Genomic DNA, 23,762 nt, shown 5'->3' with positions numbered 1-23,762 from the left:
GCATATTTAAGACAACCACATAAGTCTTCAGCCGATCAGCACAACAGATCAAACCGCGGATATCCTTACCAAACCACTCTCTACCAATCGGTTCAAGATGCTTCGGACCAAGCTTACCGTCTCTGACGATCCGTCCGCTTGAGGGGGGGTATTAGAGCACATAGTTATAAATACATAATTGTAATATGTGTAACAAACTCTAGCATATTTACTTATATACCCTGTACACTGTAAACAATTATATATAAAGCATTCCAGCCCTCTCGGCAAAGGGTGAGCTGAGTATTCTTTTATCTTCCTGAATTACTCTCTTGCAACTCTACAATTACATAATATCTAATTGGATTAATTATTCATAATTCTATTTTATTTCATCCATAATTAACAACACAAAGCCTTCTAATTTTGTTTATACAACAATGAACATACACATATATTGTTGCATCATGGAATATTTGCAGTGGTGGAGAAAAATAAAATTGTGTCCTAGCATTGTACGATGATTCATCACACAATTAGATAAAAGAGAGGGGTGTAGTATTCATAAAACACCAAAAATTTTACATGAAAATCCTTGAAAAGAGGTAAAAACTATGGGGTATGGCCCAGTTGGAATGAATCATTAGTGTTTGCTGTCGATTACAAATGAGACCTTTCCTTGGGGGGAAGGTCTTGGCTTGATGTAACAAATATACATGATATAGAGTATATTATATGGTGGGAGTTGGATGAATAAGTGTTGACTTGTTCGTTGGTAAGCAGGACCATAGTTGGCAAGCGATGTAAGTTGGAAGGACCATAGGTGGGTGACGGTGGTCGAAAGGATCGTAGTCAGGAGACGGTAATCGAAAGGACTATAGCCTGGTGACGGTAGGTCAGAAAGACCGTAGTAGAGCAATGGTGGTTGGAAGGATCATAGTTGGGTGACATGGGTCTGAATGACTGCATTCGGATGACGGTTGGTAGTAGGGCAGAAGTCTGACAATGGCTATTAGTCGAGCATAAATCTGGTGTTATTTGGTGGCTAGGTGGAAGTTCAATGATGATTGATAGAAGGGCGGAGGCCTGATGACGGTTAGTGTCTAGGCTTAAATCTGGCATTAGTTGGTGGCTGGGCGAAAGTCTGTCAACAGCTGGTGGTCGGGCTGAAGTCCGACTACTATCGGTGGCAGGGAGAAAATCTAGCTAAAGTCCAGCGAGGGTTAGTGGACGGGCGGTGGTCGATGAAAAGTTTGGTGACAAGAGAACTATAAATTTTCTTCCATTTCACTCTTATTTTCTCCCCCTTTTTTCCACCCCCTAAATGAAGAATGATGGGTTTATTTATAGTTTTTTGAGTGTTGCATGACCAATAAAATAGAGAAAAGTTCAAGGGTATGTTCGAGTGTTTTGAATAGACAGCCGATATCAACTCCTTTAATTATGGGTGTCAAGAAATTGAGTACCTTAATAATGTCAAAATTCGTTGATCTTGGATTTGTTGGATTTGTCTCGTCTAGCTGCTCAATTCGACTATAAACATATTACATTTGAAAATCGTTTTGGTCATCCTTTTTTTTTTTTTGAACCTTTAAAATGCACTTCATATCTTTGATTTGGACCCATTCAGGATCGTATTGGGTCAAATTTGGTGTTTTTTGGTTCAACTTTTTGAGATGTTCAATTTAACTATAAGTTTGCTGAAATTGGAGTTCAAATGGTCTCAGATTTAATTTTAGAAGTTTACAAGTCAAAATTGCCTAGAGATTCATGCTTGATCAAGATAATTCTTTGATGATATATCAATTGCCCCATATTCCGCCATAATATCCCAACAACCATTAATATACATATTATTGAAAGAATATTAATAAATAGAAACATACCTATAGTATGAACTTTGACATTATCAACTCTTTTCTAATTAGTTGGAGTCTTACCCTTTATTGAAATGACATGCAAATAATGTATGATGGGTAAACACTTGCTTGGTGGGCTATTCGAAACATACAGAAGAATTCAATTTTCAGCATTTAAAATAAATTACACAAGAGCAAAAATATTATTTAAACATGAAGTTAGTACAATTTTAATTTAAGCAATATAGTATTTGTGCAATGTTTTATCATTGATATTATTATTATAATATATATAGTGTCAAGAGTAGTCACCTATCAACACTATGAATATGTCAAGAGCAATAATAGAAAACTTTCTTGAACTTGAATGTGGCAACAACATAAAAACCACTTGAACCTCCACTTGATATCATAACAAAACAGATGATGAAATATAATATGTAACATATAAATCAAAATATGTTTCACATGTGCATAGCACATTTTACATATCACATTTCACACATCACCTTTCACATTTTTTTACTAGGGGTGTCAAAAAGGGTTGATGGGTCGGGTTCGGGTCCGATCTGAGATTGATCTGACCCAAATCTAGGTAACCAGAATCTAACTCATTTAATAAATATGCCAAAAACATCAATCCGAACCCATTTTTTGTTCAATCCATATGTGTCAATATAAAGTCATCAGAACATTGACATTTATAAATAGTATTATAAAAACATCAATATTTTTATAATATGTACATTCAATTTGTATAACTAGTAAGGCATACTACAAAAAAGAAGAAATGCTACGAATTTAGCAGTAGTGAGTTGTCCACCTTTTTTCCCTTTTGCTTCTCAATTTAGACACAAAAATATGGGACTATTTACGCTTTCAATATACCTTTATGAGTGACTAGTAGGTTTTTTAGATGAAATTTGTGCACACATTTTGACAGTTACAATTCACAAAACCATTTATAAAGAACATCCATAGCATTATTTTGAAGTGTTTTATTATAAACATCTATAACATTTTTTAGAAATATCAGCATACTCATGGAAATACTTACAAATAGTCCCTAAGAGAAACCACCTAACAAAATATCATAATTTTTCTTTTAACGTGACCGGATATTCTTAGGAAAAAATTAGTCTCTTGCAACTCAAATTTTATTTTCATACGTAGCTAAAATATTAAATACTTATATCTACAGTCATGAATATTTAAGAAAATTATAATTCATATATAACTATATTGTCTAAATTATATCAAAGCATACGAAATAAAATATATATTTTATTTTAAATAAATTAATATTAATGATATTTTTATGTGATTTATATATTTGAATGATATACAACTAAATATAAAAATTAGAAGTTATTTATATAAATGCAAAAGAATTTTATGGTGCATATACTGATATACATGTAAATTCCCCTTATATTAAATATTAGATAATTTTGAATGAAGAGACTTGATTCATATAAAAAAATAAAATAAATTCCTACTACTATTTTGAATTAATAAAATAATAATATTGAAAATTTAATTTTTTGAAGGATTGCTTCCTTATTTATAATTTAATATTTTTAAATGCTTAATGATTAGTTTTATGCATACAATAAACTTCGCGCTAGTTCAGTTCCGACGCTGGACCGGGAGCCGCGCAAAATAAGGATAAGGGCAAAGCTCTCCTCGCACACAGAGGCCGGCCGCCACGTTCTTCCTCCTATACATCAGCGTTTTCTTCTCCGCATTCGTCTTCATCTGTGTGGCAGCGGCCATGTCCGCAGTTCTATGCACTCCCTCGTGCTCTTCTCCTGCCTTTACGCTGTATTCCTCCTTATCGCGAGCAGCGGCCCCCTTCTTCTCCTTGTATGACAATCCGCCCCACTCGAGACGACAGGTTCTCTACCGGCGCCCTGTTGGTCGGGGGATAGGAGGGGTATTCCAAACAGATCATATGACGTTTTGTCGCTTCTTTACTGCTGTATTTTAATTTGTGACTCATAACCGTGTTAATTGTAGGTAGAGATTCTATCTCAAAAGAGGTTTCCGGATGCGGGGAAGGATAGGAGAGCTTACCTTCCACCTGATGGAGGTCGAGGGGAGGCAGGAAGATCGAGCTCAGCTGCTTTCAAGTCGTTCGAAATTCAAAAGAAGGACAGGGGGTTGGTTTTCGACCTCAAAGAGCAACAGGTAGATTCGGTTTCCCCTTTAGTTACTGAAAATTTATTCGCATTACTACTGAAATCTTATATTTTCCTTTTATTAAAACCAGTGTTCTCTCGCAGCTTGTTAAGATTATTGTATTCATGACAGCAGCACTTTAGTTTTTTTTTTTTTTTTTTTTTTTTTTTTTTTTTTTTTTTTTTGAGCAGTTAAAACCGTAGTTAATGTTGGATATTTTTTAAATATGGTATCGCTGGGTTTATGTTCTTCCAGTTTAGTTGAGCTTTTTTTGGGGGTTGCACTACGTGATCACACATTCTTAATGTGGGCAACATTACGCTGCTATTTCGTGCGTTTATTTAATCATTTTTTCTCTGAAATATGTGAGATGGACTTGATTGTGGATTAGGATTGTCTACGTTTTCAGCACCATGGGCATAGTAACTGACCATCTTTTCAGATGAATATTCTTGGCAGACCATATTAAGCTTCATTTTGATTGCCATGCAAACAATATTGTAGTTTTACGAATGAAGCTGAGTGTAATTTGAAAGAAGCTGTTGCTTTTGACACAGCTCTGGAGCTTCCATAGCACCATTAATTAATGAAACTCCATAGTCATCATCATTACTTCTAACTCTAACTTTTTCATATCTTGAATCAGAAGAGCTTCAGAAGTAAATAGAAGGCTTAACACTCTAAAAGACTTCCTACTAAAAGTGTTTAATACTATATTCATCTTACTAGGTTGATGTTGAATAGTTAAATCATAATCCTTAGCTCAAGCCATATCCTTTGCCTCAAATTCAAATCCTTATGAGTAAATATGCACTTTAAACTCTGATGATTGGTGAGAATCTCACATCCGACTCTATAGAAGTATTGCCTCTAGATCTTCAGAGAAAATATAACAGTAGCAAGCTTAAATTCTTGTGTTAATAACTCCTCTCGTGTGGCTTTAACTACCTAGAAATATATGTTATAACCTATATGTGTTGCATTAGAATACATCCCAATCATTTCAATGAAATATCACTAAATACTTGAAATCTCTTTATGCCTGATGGGATAGTCAAAATTGGAGAAGATGTCAAATAGTTCTTTAATATTAAAAACTTGCCTCATAATCAGACGTCCAAATGAAGGTGACTGATTTCTTAGTTAACCTTGTTTGAGGTGCAAAGATCTAGAAAAATCTCTTCACATATTTCTTGTAATAGTTAGCCATACCTAGAAAATTGCATACTTCAAACTTTTTAGTAGGCATCGAGCAATAAGTAACAACTTGAACCTTCTAAATATCTACAAAAATACATGCATTACTTACCACATGCCCTATAAAGAAGACACTCTGTAGTCAGAATTCATACTAGGAGAATTTTACATACAAATGATGTTGCCTCAGCATCCAGAATAATCCTTAGATGCACTACACGATCCTCTTCAAAAACTGAGTAAATTAGAATATGATCTATAAACATGATCACTAACTGATCTATATATTATGTGAATATCCTATTCATCAGATCCATAAAAATGAGGGTTCATTAGTCACCCCAAAAGACAGGACGAATAACTTGTAATGCCCATATCAAGTACAAAATGTAATCTTCATCACATCTTTCTCTCTCACCTTCACCTTATAATATACAAATCTCAAATCAATATAGGAAATAAAGAAGCTCCCACAAGTTGATCAAATAAACCATTAATTCTTGGCATATGATACTTATTCTTGATAGTGATCTTGTTTAATTCCTTATACTCAATACACATATGGATAGTATCATCCTTTTCTTCATAAATAGAATATGTGCTCCCCAATATTATTATGAAAAGGTTTATTGCTCAATATTTTGTGAGAACTGCATAATGGTTGTTTTTTTTAATGAAAGTCTATAGTCATCATCATTAGTCTTATCCTAACTATTTGATGTTGGTATGATGGCTTCTCATCATTCAATATTTATCTCTGTTGAGCTTTGCATGTTAGGTGTTAAACCTATGCTATACAAATTCTTTTGCACAACTTTATCCATGTAGCTTTGGTCTACCCCTTCTTCGTGTTCTTGCGGCATTAATTTTACCTACCCATTTATGGGTGCTTTCTACTGTGCATAGCTCATACAAAAGTTTGGTTTGATATGAGCTTCCTCAAAATTGTTTTCATGGGAGTTTTAGTTTTTAAAACCAAAATAGAAGAGAATGTAAAAAAATTCATTTGCATGAAAAGAGGCAAATTTTACGTTAGTACCAATTTAATTAAGTGATTCTCAGACTACTTATGTAAATGCTTGAAACTATTTCTTTCTCCTACTTGTCTAGATTGGACGAGCATTGTTGCCATAGGGATGTGTTGAATGCTTCTTTTATTTATCATCATCATTATCATCCAAATATTGCCACTAACATGATGCCATATATGAATTAAGGCAGCAAAGGTTCAACGCAAGGATCTAATTATCTAACAATGTTTAATAAATTTTATGTTTCTATGTGCACATATGAATGGGCAAGAGAACTGTTTCTTACACTGTACTTGTCTACTATATTACTTCTCTTATATGAGTTTACGTGATCGTTGAGCATACATCCTTTTTTGTGTTTTTTTAAGAGAGTGTATGCTGAGAATTTTTGTTATAACTAAATAATACTGGAAATATCTCAATCTAACGACAGTCCTGCCTGGTTCTTTGAGTAATTTCAGTATTCTTATCTTTGCTCGAGTTAACTGTAATTTTAGTTCAGTTTTGACATTACTAAAGAAATTAAGAAATTTCTAAAGATTCATACTAAGAACCATCATGGTTAATCAGGCCAATGACATAGGAGATCTTCAAGATTCCACTTTTCTTAACGCTGTTGTAAAGGTATGCTCCAAGCTTAAGTTTTAATCATTCAACTTAATGTTAACTATAACGCACTGCACAGATCATTAGATGATTTTGCCACTATGCAATGGTTAATCCAATTAATCTCCGTGCAGAAATTTAAGTTAGTTATTTAGTGCTATAGAATGTGGATTTTCAGTTTGTATGCTCTCATGTCTTCACAATTATGTCTCAATGTTTGATGAGGCTAATGCCCTTACCTTTGTAACAGCTGGCTCTTTTTCTAACAGCACTTTCTGTTTGACATTAATGCAATTTCTAAAGAATTTTCAAAATTCTGATTTTATTTGTTTAGGCTCTTTTCTTACAGCTGCCTGTCAAGCGGAAAAGGTTTGGCTGCTTGGTGTTAGAGTCGGCAATTTTGCCAAAAACTCAGAACTCACTCGAAATTCACTCAAGTTTTAAGTTAATTCAAAATTTTAAGTTGAGTTACAAGTTTGTAGCTCAACTCGAGCATTTTTTTAGAGTCGATTTTGAGCTAGATATCACCTATTTTTAAGAATAAAGGTGATGCACAAGATTGTTCGAATTATAAAGGAATTAAGTTGATGTGTAGAGAGTTATGGAGCATAGGTTGCGGTATGACGCTAATGTTTCTCAAAATCAATTTGGATTTCTGACGGGTAGGTCTACTATGGAAGTTATACATTTATTGAGAGGTTTGATGGAGAAGTATAAAGAGAATAAGAAGGATCTACATATGTTATTTATTGATTTAGAGAAAACATATCATAAAGTAGGGGTGTCAATTCGGGTCGGCGGGTCGGGTTCGGGTCGAGCTCGACTTGACCCGGGTGTAAACGGGTCAACCCAAACCCGACCCATTTAGCTAAGTGGGTTAGGAAATTAAACCCGGACCCGACCCGCACGGGTTCCTGGGTTGACCCGACCCGACCCAACCTGCGGACCCGTTTGATTCAAAAACGGGGTGAGATGAAGAGTGTGAGGCCGTGCCGGAGACGCTGGCTGTCTGGAGGTCGGCGGTCGCTGGTCGGTGCGGACTCGAGTACTCGACGTCACCGTCTCAACTGACCCGCGTGAGCAGTGAGTTCGTGACGCGGTGACGGGATGTTGCACACCGAACGCCAGTTGCACGTCGGACGCTAGTTGCACGTGATGTTGCACGCCAAACTGCCAGGCGCCAGCGTGAGCTAGGGGCTGACCGGCTGAGGCGGTGCGACGCCGGTGCGGACAGCGGACTAGGCGTCGTAGCCTCGTAGGCAACTGCCGATTGCGACGAGCTGTTGACGCGGACAACTGTTAGCTGGCCAGGCGACGTGAGTACGTGACTGACGTCCGGTCCAATCCCTCGTTGAGACTTGAGACCCGAACCCTATTTCCCTCCTAGGCTCCCAGTCCCACGCAGCCATGCGGGAAAAGTTAAAAATGAGCGGGTTACCGGGTCAATCCCGGGTCAATTTCGGGTTACCGGGTTGACCCGGACCTAACCCGTTTTTTAAACGGGTCGAATGTTGAGACCCGAGCCCGACCCGTTTCTTAAACAGGTTGACCATAACCCGTATTTTTCGGGTCGGGTTCGGGTCGGGTTATCAGGTCAATAATTGACAACCCTATCATAATGTTTCAAAAGAAGTGCTATGGAGAGTTTTAGAAACAAGGGGGTTAATAATGCTTATATTCATTTCATTAAGGCTATGTATGCAGGAGCTGTTACTTGTGTTTAAACACAAGGTGATTTGACCAAGCTTTTTCCTATTTCTGTTGGATTACATCAAGGATCATCCAATCATCCTTAAGCCCATATCTTTTTGCTTTAGTCATGGATGTTCTCACTAGACATTTGCAAGAGGTTGTACCCTGGTGTATGCTTTTTGCCGATGATATTGTTCTTGTTGATAAGGCTAGAGAGGGAGTTAAAGGTAAACTTGAATTATGGAGTCAACCTTAGAGTCTTAACTCTAAAGACTTTCGTTTGAGTAGATCTAGAATTGAATATATGGAGTGTAATTTTAGTAATAATAGATCTAGTGGGGGGATTGTGACTTTGGGTGATCAAGTCATTAATAAGAGTACATATTTTCGATATTTTGGGTCTATTGTTCAGAGTGATGGTGAAATAGATGGGGATATTATTAGTAAAATTCAAGCTGGATGGTTGAATTAGAGGAATGCATCAGGCTTGTTGTGTGATAGAAAAATCCCCCTTAAACTTAAGGGAAAATTCTATAAGATGCGGGTTGACCTGCAATGCTTTATGGTGCTTTAAGTTAGTTAAGTGCTGCAGAGATGAGGATGCTCAGGTGCATGAGTGGCTTTACTCTTAGAGACAATATACAAAGTGAGCATATACGTGAAAAGGTTGGAGTAGCTCCAGTGGAAGATAAGATTAGAGAGAGTCGCCTTAGATGGTTTGACTACATAAAACTGCCGCCTTCCGATGACCCGGTTAGGAAAGTAGATGTATTATATTTGATTTATGTTAAGAAAGGTAGAGGTAGACCTAAAAAGACTTTAAAATATTAGAAATGACATTTCTTTATTAGATTTAAATGAGAATTTAACTCTTAACAAAACACAATGGCGAAAAAGAATTCATGTAGCCGACCTCAAATTGTGTGATAAAGGCTTGATGTTGTTGTTGTATACATTCTATGAATTTTCTATGCATATTCATATTTTCAACAATGACTATGGTTTATTTCTATTCTCATTTGTATGGGTTGTAGGTTTGAACCTCTCCTAATGTTGCTTCACATTTATTTAATTTTTTATTCAAGCATTATTGATTTGAGTCAAGTTGAACTTATTTCGGGTTGATTCGGAATCAACTCTTTCCAAGTTTTCTAATTAAATCAAAATATATTTCGATTTTGAGTTGACTTGTACTATTCTTTCGAATATGACTCTATGCTTGCCTTAGTTGTGTGAAGTAGGAGAGATGATTGTAGTAAAATTAATCTTTGATCCTTTACTGTGTGCTCATAATGCATTGCAAGAGTGAAGAGGGGAGCAAGAAGAGAAAAGAAAACAAGATCTGGAACTAGAGGTGAAAAGAGGAGAACTGGGAGCAATCATGTTTTTCATAATCAATAATCAAATGATGTCCTAGTACAACTTATGAAACCAATCATTTTGATGAGGGCTCTGAACTTAAGGACTAGAACATAATGAGGAAACATAAACATGGCTAGCATGTCTAATATCATGACTTGGCCCGTATGCTTGGAATAGCAATTTGGGAACAAATGGTTGGACGGTAATTAAACTGATTTCAACAAATGTATAAACAATCCAATAAAATATCTTTCAAAATGATAAAGAACCACTAATTTTTAAACACATACAAATTTAAGTATTCACCAAAGATTTCAAAATAATTGAATTGAAATCAAATACATAGAATTATTAAATACCTTTTCTCACTCACTCCTCTTCTCAGGTATAAAAATCTTATGTGTCAACCATTTAATCTATAGGAGTCTTATTTGAAACATTTCATTTTTAATGGGTTGAGTTTGCACAACAAACTCAGTGCCTAGTCACAATTTTATAGTATGGTTAAAAAAAAAAAACAGCGAACAAAGTGCATGCGAGTCACACAAGTAATAATTGAAGATTTTATTTACAAGAATTTAAATAGGTGTACTTGATAAAATAAAAGTGACGAGGACATCGTCAGCATTTTCGACACGAGTACCATCAGGAGACGCCGGAGATCGACGACCACGATCAGGAGTTTTATTTTGAGTCATTTTATGTAGTAGTTTATTTTATTTTCAGTTTTTTTCCTCTTTTGCCCTTATGGGTATTTGGTCGCTATTGTAGCCCAAGGGACATTTTAGTCTTTTGTTTTCTTTGTCATTTGGAGGCCTATATTCAGATTTCCTGCATTTGCCTCTTAGCCCCCACCATAGCCGTCAAGGAAGTTTCGATAAGACGTTGGATGCTCACTAGTCATCCCATGGACTACCCGCCACCGGCTACCGCTCCAACGGACTACGCTTTTGTGCTCTATTTGTCTCCTAGTGGCATCGCTCGGTTGTTCTCAATCTTCCTCCATTAAAAGTGCCACCAACAAGAGAGTGAGTGAGAGACCCAAGGTGAAAAGTTATATTTGTTAATTGTGGATTATTGTTTCTCCCCATAGCATTACTCTCTAATTTTATGTTGTCAATCTGATATTGTTCCGTTAATCTAGTTATAACCGCATGCCTTACTTAATTTCAACTTGATAATTCTGAAAATCTAACTTGGGTAAGCATTAATTCTATAACTAGCAAAGCTTTAAAATCTTTTATTAAAATCCCCAAGCAGTTCTTGTTCATCGCATGTTGTTTCACATCAAAAAGGCAACATCATTTAATAAAAGATGAAATTTTATAACGTATTTGTCATGCATATCTTTTAATATAACATTCATCTTAGGAGCACTGTCTAAAATTTTCATCCATTAAGGCAATCATTTTCAATTCCTTTTTCTTTTTTCAAGCCTTTTTCATTTTGCATGCACGAGTACATTGTATCTGTAGCCAGTACCATGAAGAGGTGAACTCCTTTCTTTGAAGTGTACATATATTTCCATTCTTTATATTCTTTTTATTTATCATGTCTTATATTTACATTTATGTTTAAACATATGTGCTTCAATAAGATGCTACATAATTATTTTTATCACAATATGATAGTAGTTATGTAAGTATAATAAAAAAAGTCATTTCTTATTTTTTTTATTTAAATTTTCATTATTAACATTATGAATGTGTATACAAAAAGTCTTAATCAATGCATTAAATCATACAAAGAACTGCAATTACTTTAAGATAGAAATGTAAGAACCTACCTTAAGTTCCACTTCCTTTATTTCAATGCATGCAATCAATAAAGTTGATGCAAGCAAAAAGTTTGGGAGGCCCCAAATATTTTGCTAACAAAAGAGACTTTTCCTAGATAACAGAAGATTACAAGAACTCACTAAAACTAGACAAATTAGACAATTTATGACCAAAACAAACTTTAGTATTATAAGAGACGCTTACAACTTTGACTTACAAACAACACATAAACATAAAAATACATCATAATTTTTGGTTTTGACTACTCTTGGGCTTGCTAGCTCATTAATACTTTGAGCTGAAATTTAGCTCATTATGAGTTGTTTTTTAGTTCATTTATTGAAGTAAAAAGTTTAACTCATTTATGTAAGTTTAGTGGAAGCTTATTATGGTGGATATTGGCCCTTTGGTTCCCGTGGCTGGCTGCTTGGCTCCCATGGATGGCTGCTTGGTTCCCGTGGCTTGGCCCTTTGGTTTTCGGGCTGGCTGCTTGGTTCCCGTGGCTTGGCCTTTTGGTTCCTGTGGCTGGCTGCTTGGTTCCCGTGGATGGCTGCTTGGTTCCCGTGGCTTGGCCCTTTGGTTCCCATGGCTGGCTGCTTGGTTCCCGTTGTTGGCTGCTTGGTTCTCGTGACTTTTTTGCTTGGTTCCCGTGGCTTTTCTTCTCTGTTTTGCTGTGTCTGTTTTGCTGTGCCGTATGGGGGCTGCTGTTTGGTGGCTGTTTGGGGGGGGAGAATTCCATGGGATTTTCTCTGTTTTATGTGCAGTTTTCCTGTAGCAGATTTGCTATCTTTTGGCCTTCCGTTTGCAGTCTTTTGGCCTTCCGTTTGCAGTCTTTTGGCCTTCTATTTGGTGTCTTTTAGTCTTCCATATTCCCTAATTTAGGTGGCTGTTTGGCTGCCCTCTTCCTCCTATAAATACAAGGTATTTTGTATGAATAAAAGGATGTTTATGTGCTGATTTTTGGAAAGAAACATGAAGGTTTTTCTTGGATAGCTTGCGAGTGATGTGAAACCAACATGCGCAGGAGCTCATTTAAGAAATTTTAAGAATAGTTGACAATGAATTACCAATTAATAACTTATCGAAATAACAAGCAAGTTCATCAAAGAATCTGAGTTTTCAACTAGCTTAGGCGAGGAAGTACATGTAGATTAGCCAAAACTCTTAGGTAACCAAAGATAGTAGCAATACCAAAAGCTATTTATCAACAATCCGTAACTTAATAAAGAGAGTTTTCACCTTGGGGATGGATCACTCAACTACACTAGGCTTTGCGGAAAAAGGTCTTCAGCACACCCAAAGATGCCACGAGGACGGAAGCAACACCAATGGCCTTGATCCACGGAAAGGTCGGCGGTGGCGGAGATGGCGGGGATGGATGGCCTTGGAGGATCCAATCGTAGTCTTGAAATTGGTCGTCTATGACGTCCACGAGAGTAGGCAAGATGCGATTTAGATAGTCCTCAATAGTGTCGTCAAATCCAAGTCCAACGTCGAAGAACTGCGAACGAGTGATGTGAATGCCACCGTAGATGTCGTACACGAATCCGCTATCAAGCTCAGGATCCGCCATGCGTCATTTACGCGGAGAGGGACAGCGTAGTCTTCTTCTTCTTTGACTTCACAGATCACAAGGAGAAGCAAGATTGGGGGGAGGGGGGACGGCGGGAGCAGGAGGAAGAGGGGAGCCGGCGGTTTCCAAGAGGGATCCAATGGCAATAGGTTTAATCCCAAAACCTGAAATTAATTTCAGGTTTAAGTGGATTTGGAGGGAAATCCAATTGAAATGAATTTCAAATTTCAAATGAATTAAAGGAGGAGTTAATGGGCAATTAGTGGGAGCCCATCCATGATGGCCGGCGGCATAGAGAGAGGAAGGAGGGATTTGGGGAAGGATTTAGGGAGTTTCCAAAGATGGATGATGGATTAGGAAAGTTATCATAAGATTCAATTTAATTGAAATTCAAATTGGGATCATGAATAAAAACTTTCTTTAATAGGATTTTCCAAAATTGGCAAGATTTTGAAATTCAAATTTTGAATTTCAAATGGAGCCAAAATTTTCATCTCATGCTCAACCAAATATGGAATGCATTGTGATGATGGGAATCATCATCAAGATGATGGAGGAATGAAGTGGATGGGGCGGCGGAAAGAGGAAGGGGCTAGACGGGTGGATGTGATGTGGACGGGTGGGGGTGAAGTAGGGAGCTAGTGGACGATGGGCTTGAGGAGAAGGATTAGGAAGAAATCAAGGTGGTGAGCTTGGACGGTGGTGGTGCTATGGAGGCCGGCGGGTGGGAGTGAGGGAAGGGGTGGAGATGACGACAAAAAATAGAAAACCACGAGTCGAGGACTCTTCCAACGACTGGCGGGCCTTGCGATTTGCTCCCCTTGAGCTCTCTTCCTTCTCAAATTCTCATGCAAGAAGAAGTAGAAACATAACAATTTTCATTCCAAATAATCATTCGCTATTACAAGAGAAAAGACCCATATATATAGGTCTCAAGCATACAAGAAGAAATAAAGACTAAATTGCCCTCAGGGCCCCAACATGACTCAACTCAACATAAAGGTACAATAGGAAAACATAAAAATAAAATGCATAAACAACTAGAAATATAAGCTTTGAATCGTGGTCATCGATCTGCGATGCTTCCGGCGATACACATGTTTGAACCTTGGATCGATGTCCTCATCAGCGAGCTATGCCATTTCTTTCTCTTCTTGTCTAGGAAAGCTTGCGAGTTTCTCCTCCATTTAGTCTCGGCTTCTAATCAATTTTTTCTATCCGCAAGTTCCCTTCCACTTGTATCTTTCTTCCCAAGCAAAGGAAATGCAATTTTAGGTTTTTTATGGTTGTCAAGTTTTGTGTGTCGTTTGTAAGTCATGAGTTGTAAGAGTCTTCTCTAATTTTATAAAATGAGTCTTTGTTTCTTGTTTTTGTAGTTTTTTGTGTATTTTCTATTATCTAGAAAGAGTCTCTTTTGTTAGCAAAAATTTGGGGTCCTCTCCCAAATTTTTGCTTGCATCACTGCTGCCTACAGCTAATACCTTGCTATTGACAAATTTACCTTTTTGTGTAAAACATATCTCCTTGTTGCTTTTTATTTTTCCTTATATGGACTGTGGTTTGTGGTTGACCTATTGTAGCTGGGTTTTGGCTGTCCAATTCCTTCTATTTCGGATGTTCTACTATGGTTTAAATTCAGCCTAGATTTGAGACTATCTGTTTCCTAATACAATATGGCTTGGCATTGATATTTACTAGCTGTTTTATTTAGCTTTTTTGGGATTTTGAGAAATTGCCAGTGGTTTAGTTTTGAATATAAATAGGAGGCTTGTATGCATTTAAAAACCAATCTTAATAACATTTTAAATTCTTCTTGATTTTATGTGTGTGCTGTTGAACTTGAATTCATCGGGTATTGTGCAAGTCTTGACAATAATTTTGTGGAAGCTTCTCTTTATGACGGTGAGAGACTTGAATCATCTATTTAGTGAGTTCTATTATTGTTCATTTTCGTGCATGTACTTTGCAATTGATTCTGTGATTTTGATTGAGATTTGAGCAAATCTGTTCTAATATGATTTTATTTTTTGTGGTGTGTATCCTATTATTAATTGGTTTTATTTCGTTGTTAGATTTCTTGTTAAATTTCAAAATTTTGATGATATTTAAATTACTGTTTGTCATGAGTTTTATTTGTTTTCTGATTTGCATCAAAAGAAACTAAACTTTGCTTAAACTAATAGGTGGCGAATTGCGAAAATTGATCTTGTGCATGTTCATATCATCTCATTCTATATTTGCATTAGGAACCCAAATATTTCCTATATCAAATGGTTATTTGTTTGAGGAAAATGGAGAGAAAGAGAGCACGGTTTAGGGTTTTTATGTGTAGTCAATGACTTCAAGAAAGGGAGGAAGAGAGGGAGTTAGAGGACTTAGGTTTAGGATCAAATAAATAAATTTGATTTAGACATGTATAATAAAGAATAGAAGATGCACTAATAAGACTGGTTGTTGAACTTATTCTAAGTTCGTAGGAAGGAGCATATGGAGACCAAAGTCGACCTGGTTAGAAGTCGTCAAAATAGAGTTTCATGAATGAAGTTAGCACCACGACACCCAATAAAAATGAATAGGGAGGGATTAATAAAGCTGACCCAAATAATTGGGATATGGCTATTGATCATGATATTTTAAACGCAAAGAAGCTAGTGGTCGGGAGCTATATATATCCTGTTCCTTTGTTCTTTAGATACACTTATCATTTTAAAGGTAGCATACGCAAATTGCTATAAGTTTGAACCTTTTTCCATTCATTTTATGCTCTGCGTCCTGGAAAATTGGTATGATTTGTAAGTCTTTCATTTCTAAGATATATCTTGGGTTCCATAGTTCTGTTAACTTTGAACTTGCTAGTATGAGTGGATATATACTTTCAGCTTAAGCTGGAATGACCTTCCTACTTTTGATACTAAATTGATGCGCTTTCTTCAGGTTTATTGTACTCATACTGCGCCTGATTATTCACTTCCTTGGCAAAAGCAAAGGCAATATACCAGCACAGGAAGGTTTGTTTTAATTGCCATTACTGGTGTTTTTTTGGTCATTTTCCATTTTAACATGTTTTTAATTACAGCTTTCGTTCCTTTGAACGGCAATATCAGCTTATCCCTCTCCGTCACACCTAGTTTAAAAAATATTATGAAAGGTCTTAACTTGAACTTGCAATGCGAAAACCACAAGTGAATCCTAGCTGTAAAAGCATTTTACTATAAGTCAAGAATACTATATATTTAATGGTGTAAAATGAAAAACCTAAATCAAAATTATTTGCTACATAATATTCTGTGCTAAATAATAATTAATCATCACTATCATTAGTCTTATCCCAACTATTTGTGGTCGGCATTATGAATCCTTTTTCTATTCATTCCTATTGAGTGCTTTATAAAGTATTAAACCTATTCCTTTCAAATATTTGTATAGCCTTATGTATAGCGTTTTTCCTCATATTTTGCTCACACTAGTTTTATCAACTCATCTAACGAGTGCATTTTCTGATTTTCATTGTACATGTCCAAACTACGTTAAGTCTATTTTCAATCACCCTATCTTCAATATATATCATTTTAACCTTTTATCTAACATAATCATTCCTTAATTTTTCATTTTTCGATCTGTCATTCATTCATCTTAACATTCTCATTTTGGTTCACTTAACTTTGATATTAATGAATTTTTTGCATGTCAACATTTTGATCTATGTAACATCACCAACCTAATTATAGTTTTATAAAAATTATCTTTAAGCCTTCGTGACATTTTTTTATGGTACATAACCCATGCTGTACATCTCCATTTTAGCTATCCAGCCTTAGCTTTAGAAGTTATATTATCATCTATATTTTCATTCTTCTATGTATTAGATCAATATATTTAAACCTGTTATGCCTAGGTATTATGCTATGTTCTAATAATGTTGAATTATAATTATTAATATCATACTTATTAAAATTACATATAACATCCTAAAATTGATTGATAATTTTGAACATCGTACCCGCCATAATAAAGCAAAATAATAATAAAAATTCTAATTTCCAAGTACAAAAGTAAGGACAAATATATAAGTTTATAGATCTACTATTGTTGATATTGCTCTTAAGTTGGTGATTTACTTGCTTGGGAAGATAGAATTATAGCAATATGAAAGACTTGGGTCTCCTTTCATGATGGTTTGTTGTCTTACTGTACCGTGCTATGCTATGAACTTATTACTATTATCACAAAAATTGATAATTGTTTTGATGTTCCAAATGGTCATAAAATTATGGATGTATAATATAATACTTACCATATCACTTTTCCATTCCAAATAAAAGTAGAGATGTGTCTATTTTTTGGAAACATACAAGAACAACATCTAGCCTTTATCCCACTATGTGGGGTCGGCTCCATGAATCATTTTTCTCCATTGTGTCTTGTTAAGAGTCAAAACATAAAGCAATAAAATAAATTTCACTCATCAACCTTAATTTCTGAAATAAACTTGGTAACCCCCACATAAGGTCAATAAAGTGCATGCCCTCTTCTATTGCGTTTCTAACATTGCTTGGTGATTTATTACTTATAAATTACCTTCAATGCCTTGAATACTCCTGATACATTTTTAGGCTCAAAGTTTTTTTTTTTCTTAAAATTTTAAATGGATTAAAACTCTATTACATTTCTTGGCCACTTGGGAAATTTCTATGAAATTATAAAAATAAATATTTGTCCAACTTGAAGAGTAGATTAAGCTACTAAAGGTCATGTGCCAGATATGGGACATTAGTGTAAGCTATATGCCTTGAGGTATAAGTAAAAGCCAATTATCGAATGCTTATTAATGCATAATCATCAAGAAGCCCGAGATGTGCATGCATGTAGAATGGGCTAGTATGATAAGCATCATCTGCGTAAAAATTCTCATTTGTGTATCTTGCCATCTTGCCTATTTCACATGATTGTAAGCCCATTTTCCTTACTATTAGTTAACATCTTGCATTGCAAAGATACTTGGAATAGATTTAAAACTTGAGTAGGTGGGGAGTTTAATGACATTCTCATCTAATGGATGTATTTCCAGTTGTCCAACTTATCGATCCCCCATGATTGGGCTATAAATCCCTTTGTTGGCATCTTGCCAACATGCACACAAGTTATTTCTTGCATCTCTTCGATTTAATTATATTTAAATAAGTCCTTTCGCCTATGTTGTGATAGAAGACCTGACCCTGGCAACTCCCTTTATTATTTGGAGTCATAAGCCCTACTTTTGCGTTGTTCATTGAGACAAATACTCCTTTCAGATATAAATGAAGCCCTTCATTTAAATTTTTAAAAAATACTCCTTTCAGATATTGTGTGCCCAATATTGATAATTTTCCTCTAGTTGATAAAATGCGTATCTTGTCCTTTGGGTTAATTCCTTTAGTACTCTTTGCGACTAAAAAAGAGTTACACCCCTCTTGCTGGTAATCATTTTGATGCCTATAAGAGCCATATCTTTGTTGCTGTACTTCAGGATGTTGCGATCACTTTCTCCTATATCTATGGGTAGTGAGATCTCGGTGCATTGTCAGGCATCTTCTCACGCTAGGTCCAATTGACAAAGTGTCACTCGGACTCCTTATGAGAATACTTCTAAACCTCACAGGTACCTTTTACTTGGCTGACCTCTTTGGGCCTAAATGTCCTCCTGTTAGTTTGCTATCTAACCTCATTTTGTTGAATTAAGAACACCATATATAATTCTTTTATTGAGAGTGTTTTCAAATATTATATCTAAAATTCAATAAATTTTGGTTCTGAATTAGAATTTGTTGATCGTCATTATTAAAATCTCTCTCTCTCTCATATATATATATATATATATATATATAGTGAGGGAATAACCTATTAAAATGCTATGAAGCCATTCCAAAATCGATTATAAACTTGCTCCTGCATATTTATGTCTTGGTGGTAACTTGCCTGGTTTTTTTTCTTTGCAGTGATATGCTTGCTTCGAGCTCTTCCACATTCTTACATTGGAAAGATAACTCAATACGTTATTTTTATTTGTAGAATATGTATCGTCAACATGCGATGATTATCTTTGAATTCATAATATTGACCTACAATGATAAAGGATTTGCATTATTTTCACTTTTTGTTAGATGCCCATCCGCTCATTCTGATGAAAAAGGAAATATGAAAAATATTATAATTGCTTTTCTTTAGTTAAAGTTTAAGGCATTAATTTATCTGCTCAAACATTTGATTTCCATATTTTTTTTTCTTGTATTGAATAAAAGCATAAAATGTTAGGAAATTAAATCAAATGTTATTATTATTTTTGAATCAAGATATCAAGATTTGTATTGTTTATGAGGAAGCTAAATTTATGTGGGATAAAATAGCTAGCGATATTAAGAATGTTGTAAAGTATGTGCTTGAAGAATAAAAAAATGCTCCTCATAGTAAAAATAGTTGGTGTTCGAATTAAAATGTGTAGGACAAAATGAGAATAAGAAGTTTATTATTAAAATTGTTTTAGATGTAAAAACTAAGAAAGTTGAGAGGGGTTTATAGGGAGTCTAAGAAAGCAATATGCAATGAAAAAAATTTAGTTTTTAGTGATTTATATAATATATTAGATACTAAGGAGGGCAACATATGAATGTATAAGTTAACCAAGCAAAGATATAGGAAAAATAAGGATTTAGTTCAAATGAAGTGCATTTAGGATGAAGATAAAAAATTATTTTTCTTAGAAATGGATATTCAACATATCCATTTCTAAGAAAAATAATTTTTTTATCTAGTTAAGTGTGGCAGAGATGAGGATGCTCAGGTGGATGAGTGACTTTACCCTTAGAGATAGGATACGAAATGAGCATATACGTGAAAAGGTTGGAGTAGCTCCAGTAGAAGATAAGATTAGAGAAAGTCGCCTTAGATGGTTTGGTCACATAAAATGGCGGCCTTATTATTTTCAATATTATTTTAGACTAAAAAGATGTTAGATGAGTGGAGAATGAGTGTGTTGTTTTTTCAAGAACAAATGTTATGCATATGAGTGTGCGAATTATAGAGGAATGAAGCTAATGCATCATACATTAAAACTATGAGAGATAATTGATCATGGATAATGACATGATAGTAATGTTTCTCCAAATCAATTTGGATTCATGCTGAATAGGTCTACTATGGAAGCTATATTTTTATTGAGAGGTTTGATGGAGAAGTATGGAGAGAATAAGGAGGATATTCATATGATATTTATTTCTTTAGAAAAAAAAACATATGATAAAGTTCCTAGAGAAGTACTTTGGAGAGTTCTAGAAAGGAAAATAGTTAATAATGCTTATATTCAAGCATTAAGGATATGTATGCATGAGCTATTACTTGTGCTCAAAATCAAGGGGGTTTGATAAAATATTTTCCTATTGTAGTTGGTTTAGATCAAGGATCAACTTTAAGCCTATATCTTTGCTTTAGCCATGGATGTTTTGTAAGACATTTGCAAGATGATGTACCTTGATGCACACTTTTTGCTAATGATATTCTTATTGATGAAACTAGAGAGGAAGTTGATGAAAAACTTGAGTTATGGGGGTTAACCTTAGAGTCTAAAAGTTTTCGTTTTAGTAGATCTAAAGCCAAATAGTTGGAGTGTAATTTTAGTAGTAATAGATCTAGAGATGGAATTGTTACATTAGGTGATCAAGTCATTAAAAGGAGTGCTCGTTTTAGATATCTTGGGTCTATTGTTTAAAACGATGGTGGAATAAATGGAGATATTATTAATAGAATTCAAGTTGGATGGTTGAAGGAAGGAATGCATTGAGCCTGTTGTGTGATAAAAAGTACACCTCAAACTTAAGGAAAAATTTTAATAGATGGTTGTGAGACCTGCAATGTTTTATGGCGCAAAATGTTGGCCATTAAAAGAGACTTAAAATTAAGTTTAGTGTTGCAGAGATGAGACTGTTCAGGCGGGTGAGTGACTGTTCTCTAGAGACATAATGTGACATGAGTATATATGTGAAAAGGTTGAAGTAGCTCTAGTGGCAAATAAAATTAGAGAGAGTCTCTTTAGAAGGTTTTGTCACATTAAATGTTGGCTTTCCGATAACCCTTCTTCTAGAGTAGATGTTTTAGATCCATTCTATATCAAGAAAGGTAGAGGTAGACCTAAAAAATTTGGTTAGAAAGTATTAGAATAGACTTTTTTTTATTAGATTTAAATGAGAATTTGACTCTTAATAGGACACAATGGCAAAGAAGGATTTTATGTAGCTGACTTCACATAGTGGATAAAGGCTTGTTGTTGTTGTCGTCGTCGTTGTCTCTATTGAGCAGTTTTTTGAATTTATGCACCGCTTCCAGATTCTTGTCAATGGGATGGCAAGTTTAATTTTGATGGTGCAAAGGCTATTTTATCAGAAAAATCTTTATAAAATTAGGTTAAAGGGTTGGTATTATGAACCCTGCATTCTCCAATGACCTTGAAATTAATGTCAACAATTTTTTATGCCTACTAAGTTTCTGTTATTCTTGCCTTTGTTCAATTGCATACTTCTAAACTTGCTAATTTAAGGTATTTTTGGCATTATCGTTTTCTACTGTTACTGGTATCACTTATCATTGTGCAAGCTGAAATATGAAGTAGCTAGAGAAGCATTTTGTTTGCACGCATTGGAACCTTAGCCTAAATTAAGCTTCAAGTTAATGAACTAAGGAGCTTTAGCGGAATGGTGCAAATGGATGATCCTTATTATTTGTCCATTTTTTGTGACTTTTTTTTTTCGATTGCTATGAATGGTGACATCTTTCTTGTATTTACAGTGCTTTTATGATAGGAAATGGGAAGCTTTTGACAAATGCCCATTGTGTTGAACATGATACCCAGGTGCATATTCATGTGTTTTGATGCTCAAAGATACACTTATAAATTAATATTCATGATGAAAATGTGTTGTACTTGATAAAGTTATATATTTTAGATTCTCTGATTGGTGTTTGATTTAAAAGATCTCTTTTGTGTCAAAGAAAGCACCGATTATTAGTTTTCTACATATTTTAATTAATTGAAATGCTTTTAAAAACTAACCAGTACTTTTATCTTAATTTGAGCCCTGAGAATTTGAATAAAGAAGAGTACCTATTGTGAATGGAATAAACGCTAGTGCAAAGATGTAGAATCCAGGGATACTTTTTATACATATGCAGCTTAAAACTTCAAGGTCATTGTGGAGTAAACTTGAAATAGTGGAACTATGGTATCACAATAAAAATAATATTGGATAAATAGCCAATATAAGAGTAGAAGAACTTCTCTATCTGTTCACAACTTCTTTATTTAGTATGAATTAGAAGAACACCAGTGAAACTGAAGCACGTGTATACTGGTTTTTGTGTCTTACGCTCTCTATGGAGCCAATTCACCAGCGTATGGAGACAAAACAACACACATTTAACTGGTGTTTGATTTTTATGCTCCAATAAAGCCCATACAACACTTGGGGAATGACAGCAATCAATAAGGATTAACAAATATTAAAATTATAAAATTGCATTTAGGCAGATGATATGATATGGATCCAATTGTTTGAAAAATAAAAGGGCTATTTAGAGCTTAACGATAAATTTGTGATGAATGTATGATAAAATAAAGAGGGATATATTAAATGAACAATTGCAGTGACATTTATTGTAGATAAGTAATTGAAAATATACTTGAGGGTTTGGACAGATTTAACAAAGGGTAAAATGCACCCATTAAATGGGTATGTAAAGTTAGTGTTGGAGGATTAAGAAGGAGAATGGCGGACTTAGGTAATTTTGATAGAAATTGTTCAAAATTATTTGTGATAATTTATTTAACTTCTTTGGAAACACTTAGTGGAAATGAGTGAAAACTAAGGATTCATGAAGTCAACCGAAATAGTTGGAAAAATGATGAGCAGAATAAATTTTTGTTATGCAATTTTGATACATTTTATTTGAATTGAACACAACGAAAGTTATTAAAATCTAACACAACAAAAGATATGATCATTATATGAATAGAATTAATAATAAAAAGATGAGCAAGCTATAGTAAGAATTGTCTTTCCTCTAACCAATTAGGTAAGGAATAAGCTCATAAATATGCTTCTAATAATATATATCCATTACTAATCTGCATAAAAATGCAAGATATCAACTAAAAAACACTAAATCTTGATTAATGTGCTCAACAACTATAAACCAAACCAGTAACATGCATGTGCAAATGAATATCAATCAACTCATAAAAGCATTGTCACAAAGTTACACACTTACACTAGTTATTGGATAATCATTAGGTTCATTTAAAACAAAACATTTTTTGTTGCTTAACAAGCAAAGCATCTTAATGATTGAAAAATTTGCCTGGTGATCTAAATTAATATATGGCTTATTAGAAACCATGATGCTCCTACATTGGGAATGGTAAATGAACTCCCACATAACTAAACTCCTATTTACTCTTTCAGCCATGCGGTGCTTCCAC

General features: G+C 34.8%; 1 protein-coding gene across 5 annotated transcripts in view; it reads left to right on the top strand.

Annotated features, from left to right (window-relative positions):
* The first annotated feature begins 3,454 nt into the window (after positions 1 to 3,454).
* The window catches only part of LOC110097684 (protease Do-like 2, chloroplastic), a 68,539-nt gene continuing 48,231 nt past the window's right edge, over positions 3,455 to 23,762 (top strand). For 3 of the 5 annotated variants that reach the window (XM_028700256.1, XM_028700257.1, XM_028700255.1), the window contains exons 1-5: positions 3,457 to 3,774; positions 3,858 to 4,028; positions 6,818 to 6,871; positions 16,193 to 16,266; positions 22,073 to 22,136. In XM_028700256.1, the coding sequence (XP_028556089.1) occupies positions 3,613 to 3,774; positions 3,858 to 4,028; positions 6,818 to 6,871; positions 16,193 to 16,266; positions 22,073 to 22,136 (525 nt within the window). In that variant the 5' untranslated portion in view covers positions 3,457 to 3,612. Of the gene's footprint in view, positions 3,775 to 3,857; positions 4,029 to 6,817; positions 6,872 to 16,192; positions 16,267 to 22,072; positions 22,137 to 23,762 lie in introns of all 5 variants that reach the window. The other 2 variants (XM_028700258.1, XM_028700259.1) reach the window with 2 other exon arrangements.

This window comes from Dendrobium catenatum, unplaced genomic scaffold, assembly GCF_001605985.2.
Source record: "Dendrobium catenatum unplaced genomic scaffold, ASM160598v2 fragScaff_scaffold_1481, whole genome shotgun sequence".
In the NCBI taxonomy this organism is placed as follows: Eukaryota; Viridiplantae; Streptophyta; class Magnoliopsida; order Asparagales; family Orchidaceae; genus Dendrobium; species Dendrobium catenatum.
Note: the sequence above shows the minus strand (reverse complement) of the source record. Positions and strands in the feature narration are given on the sequence as shown.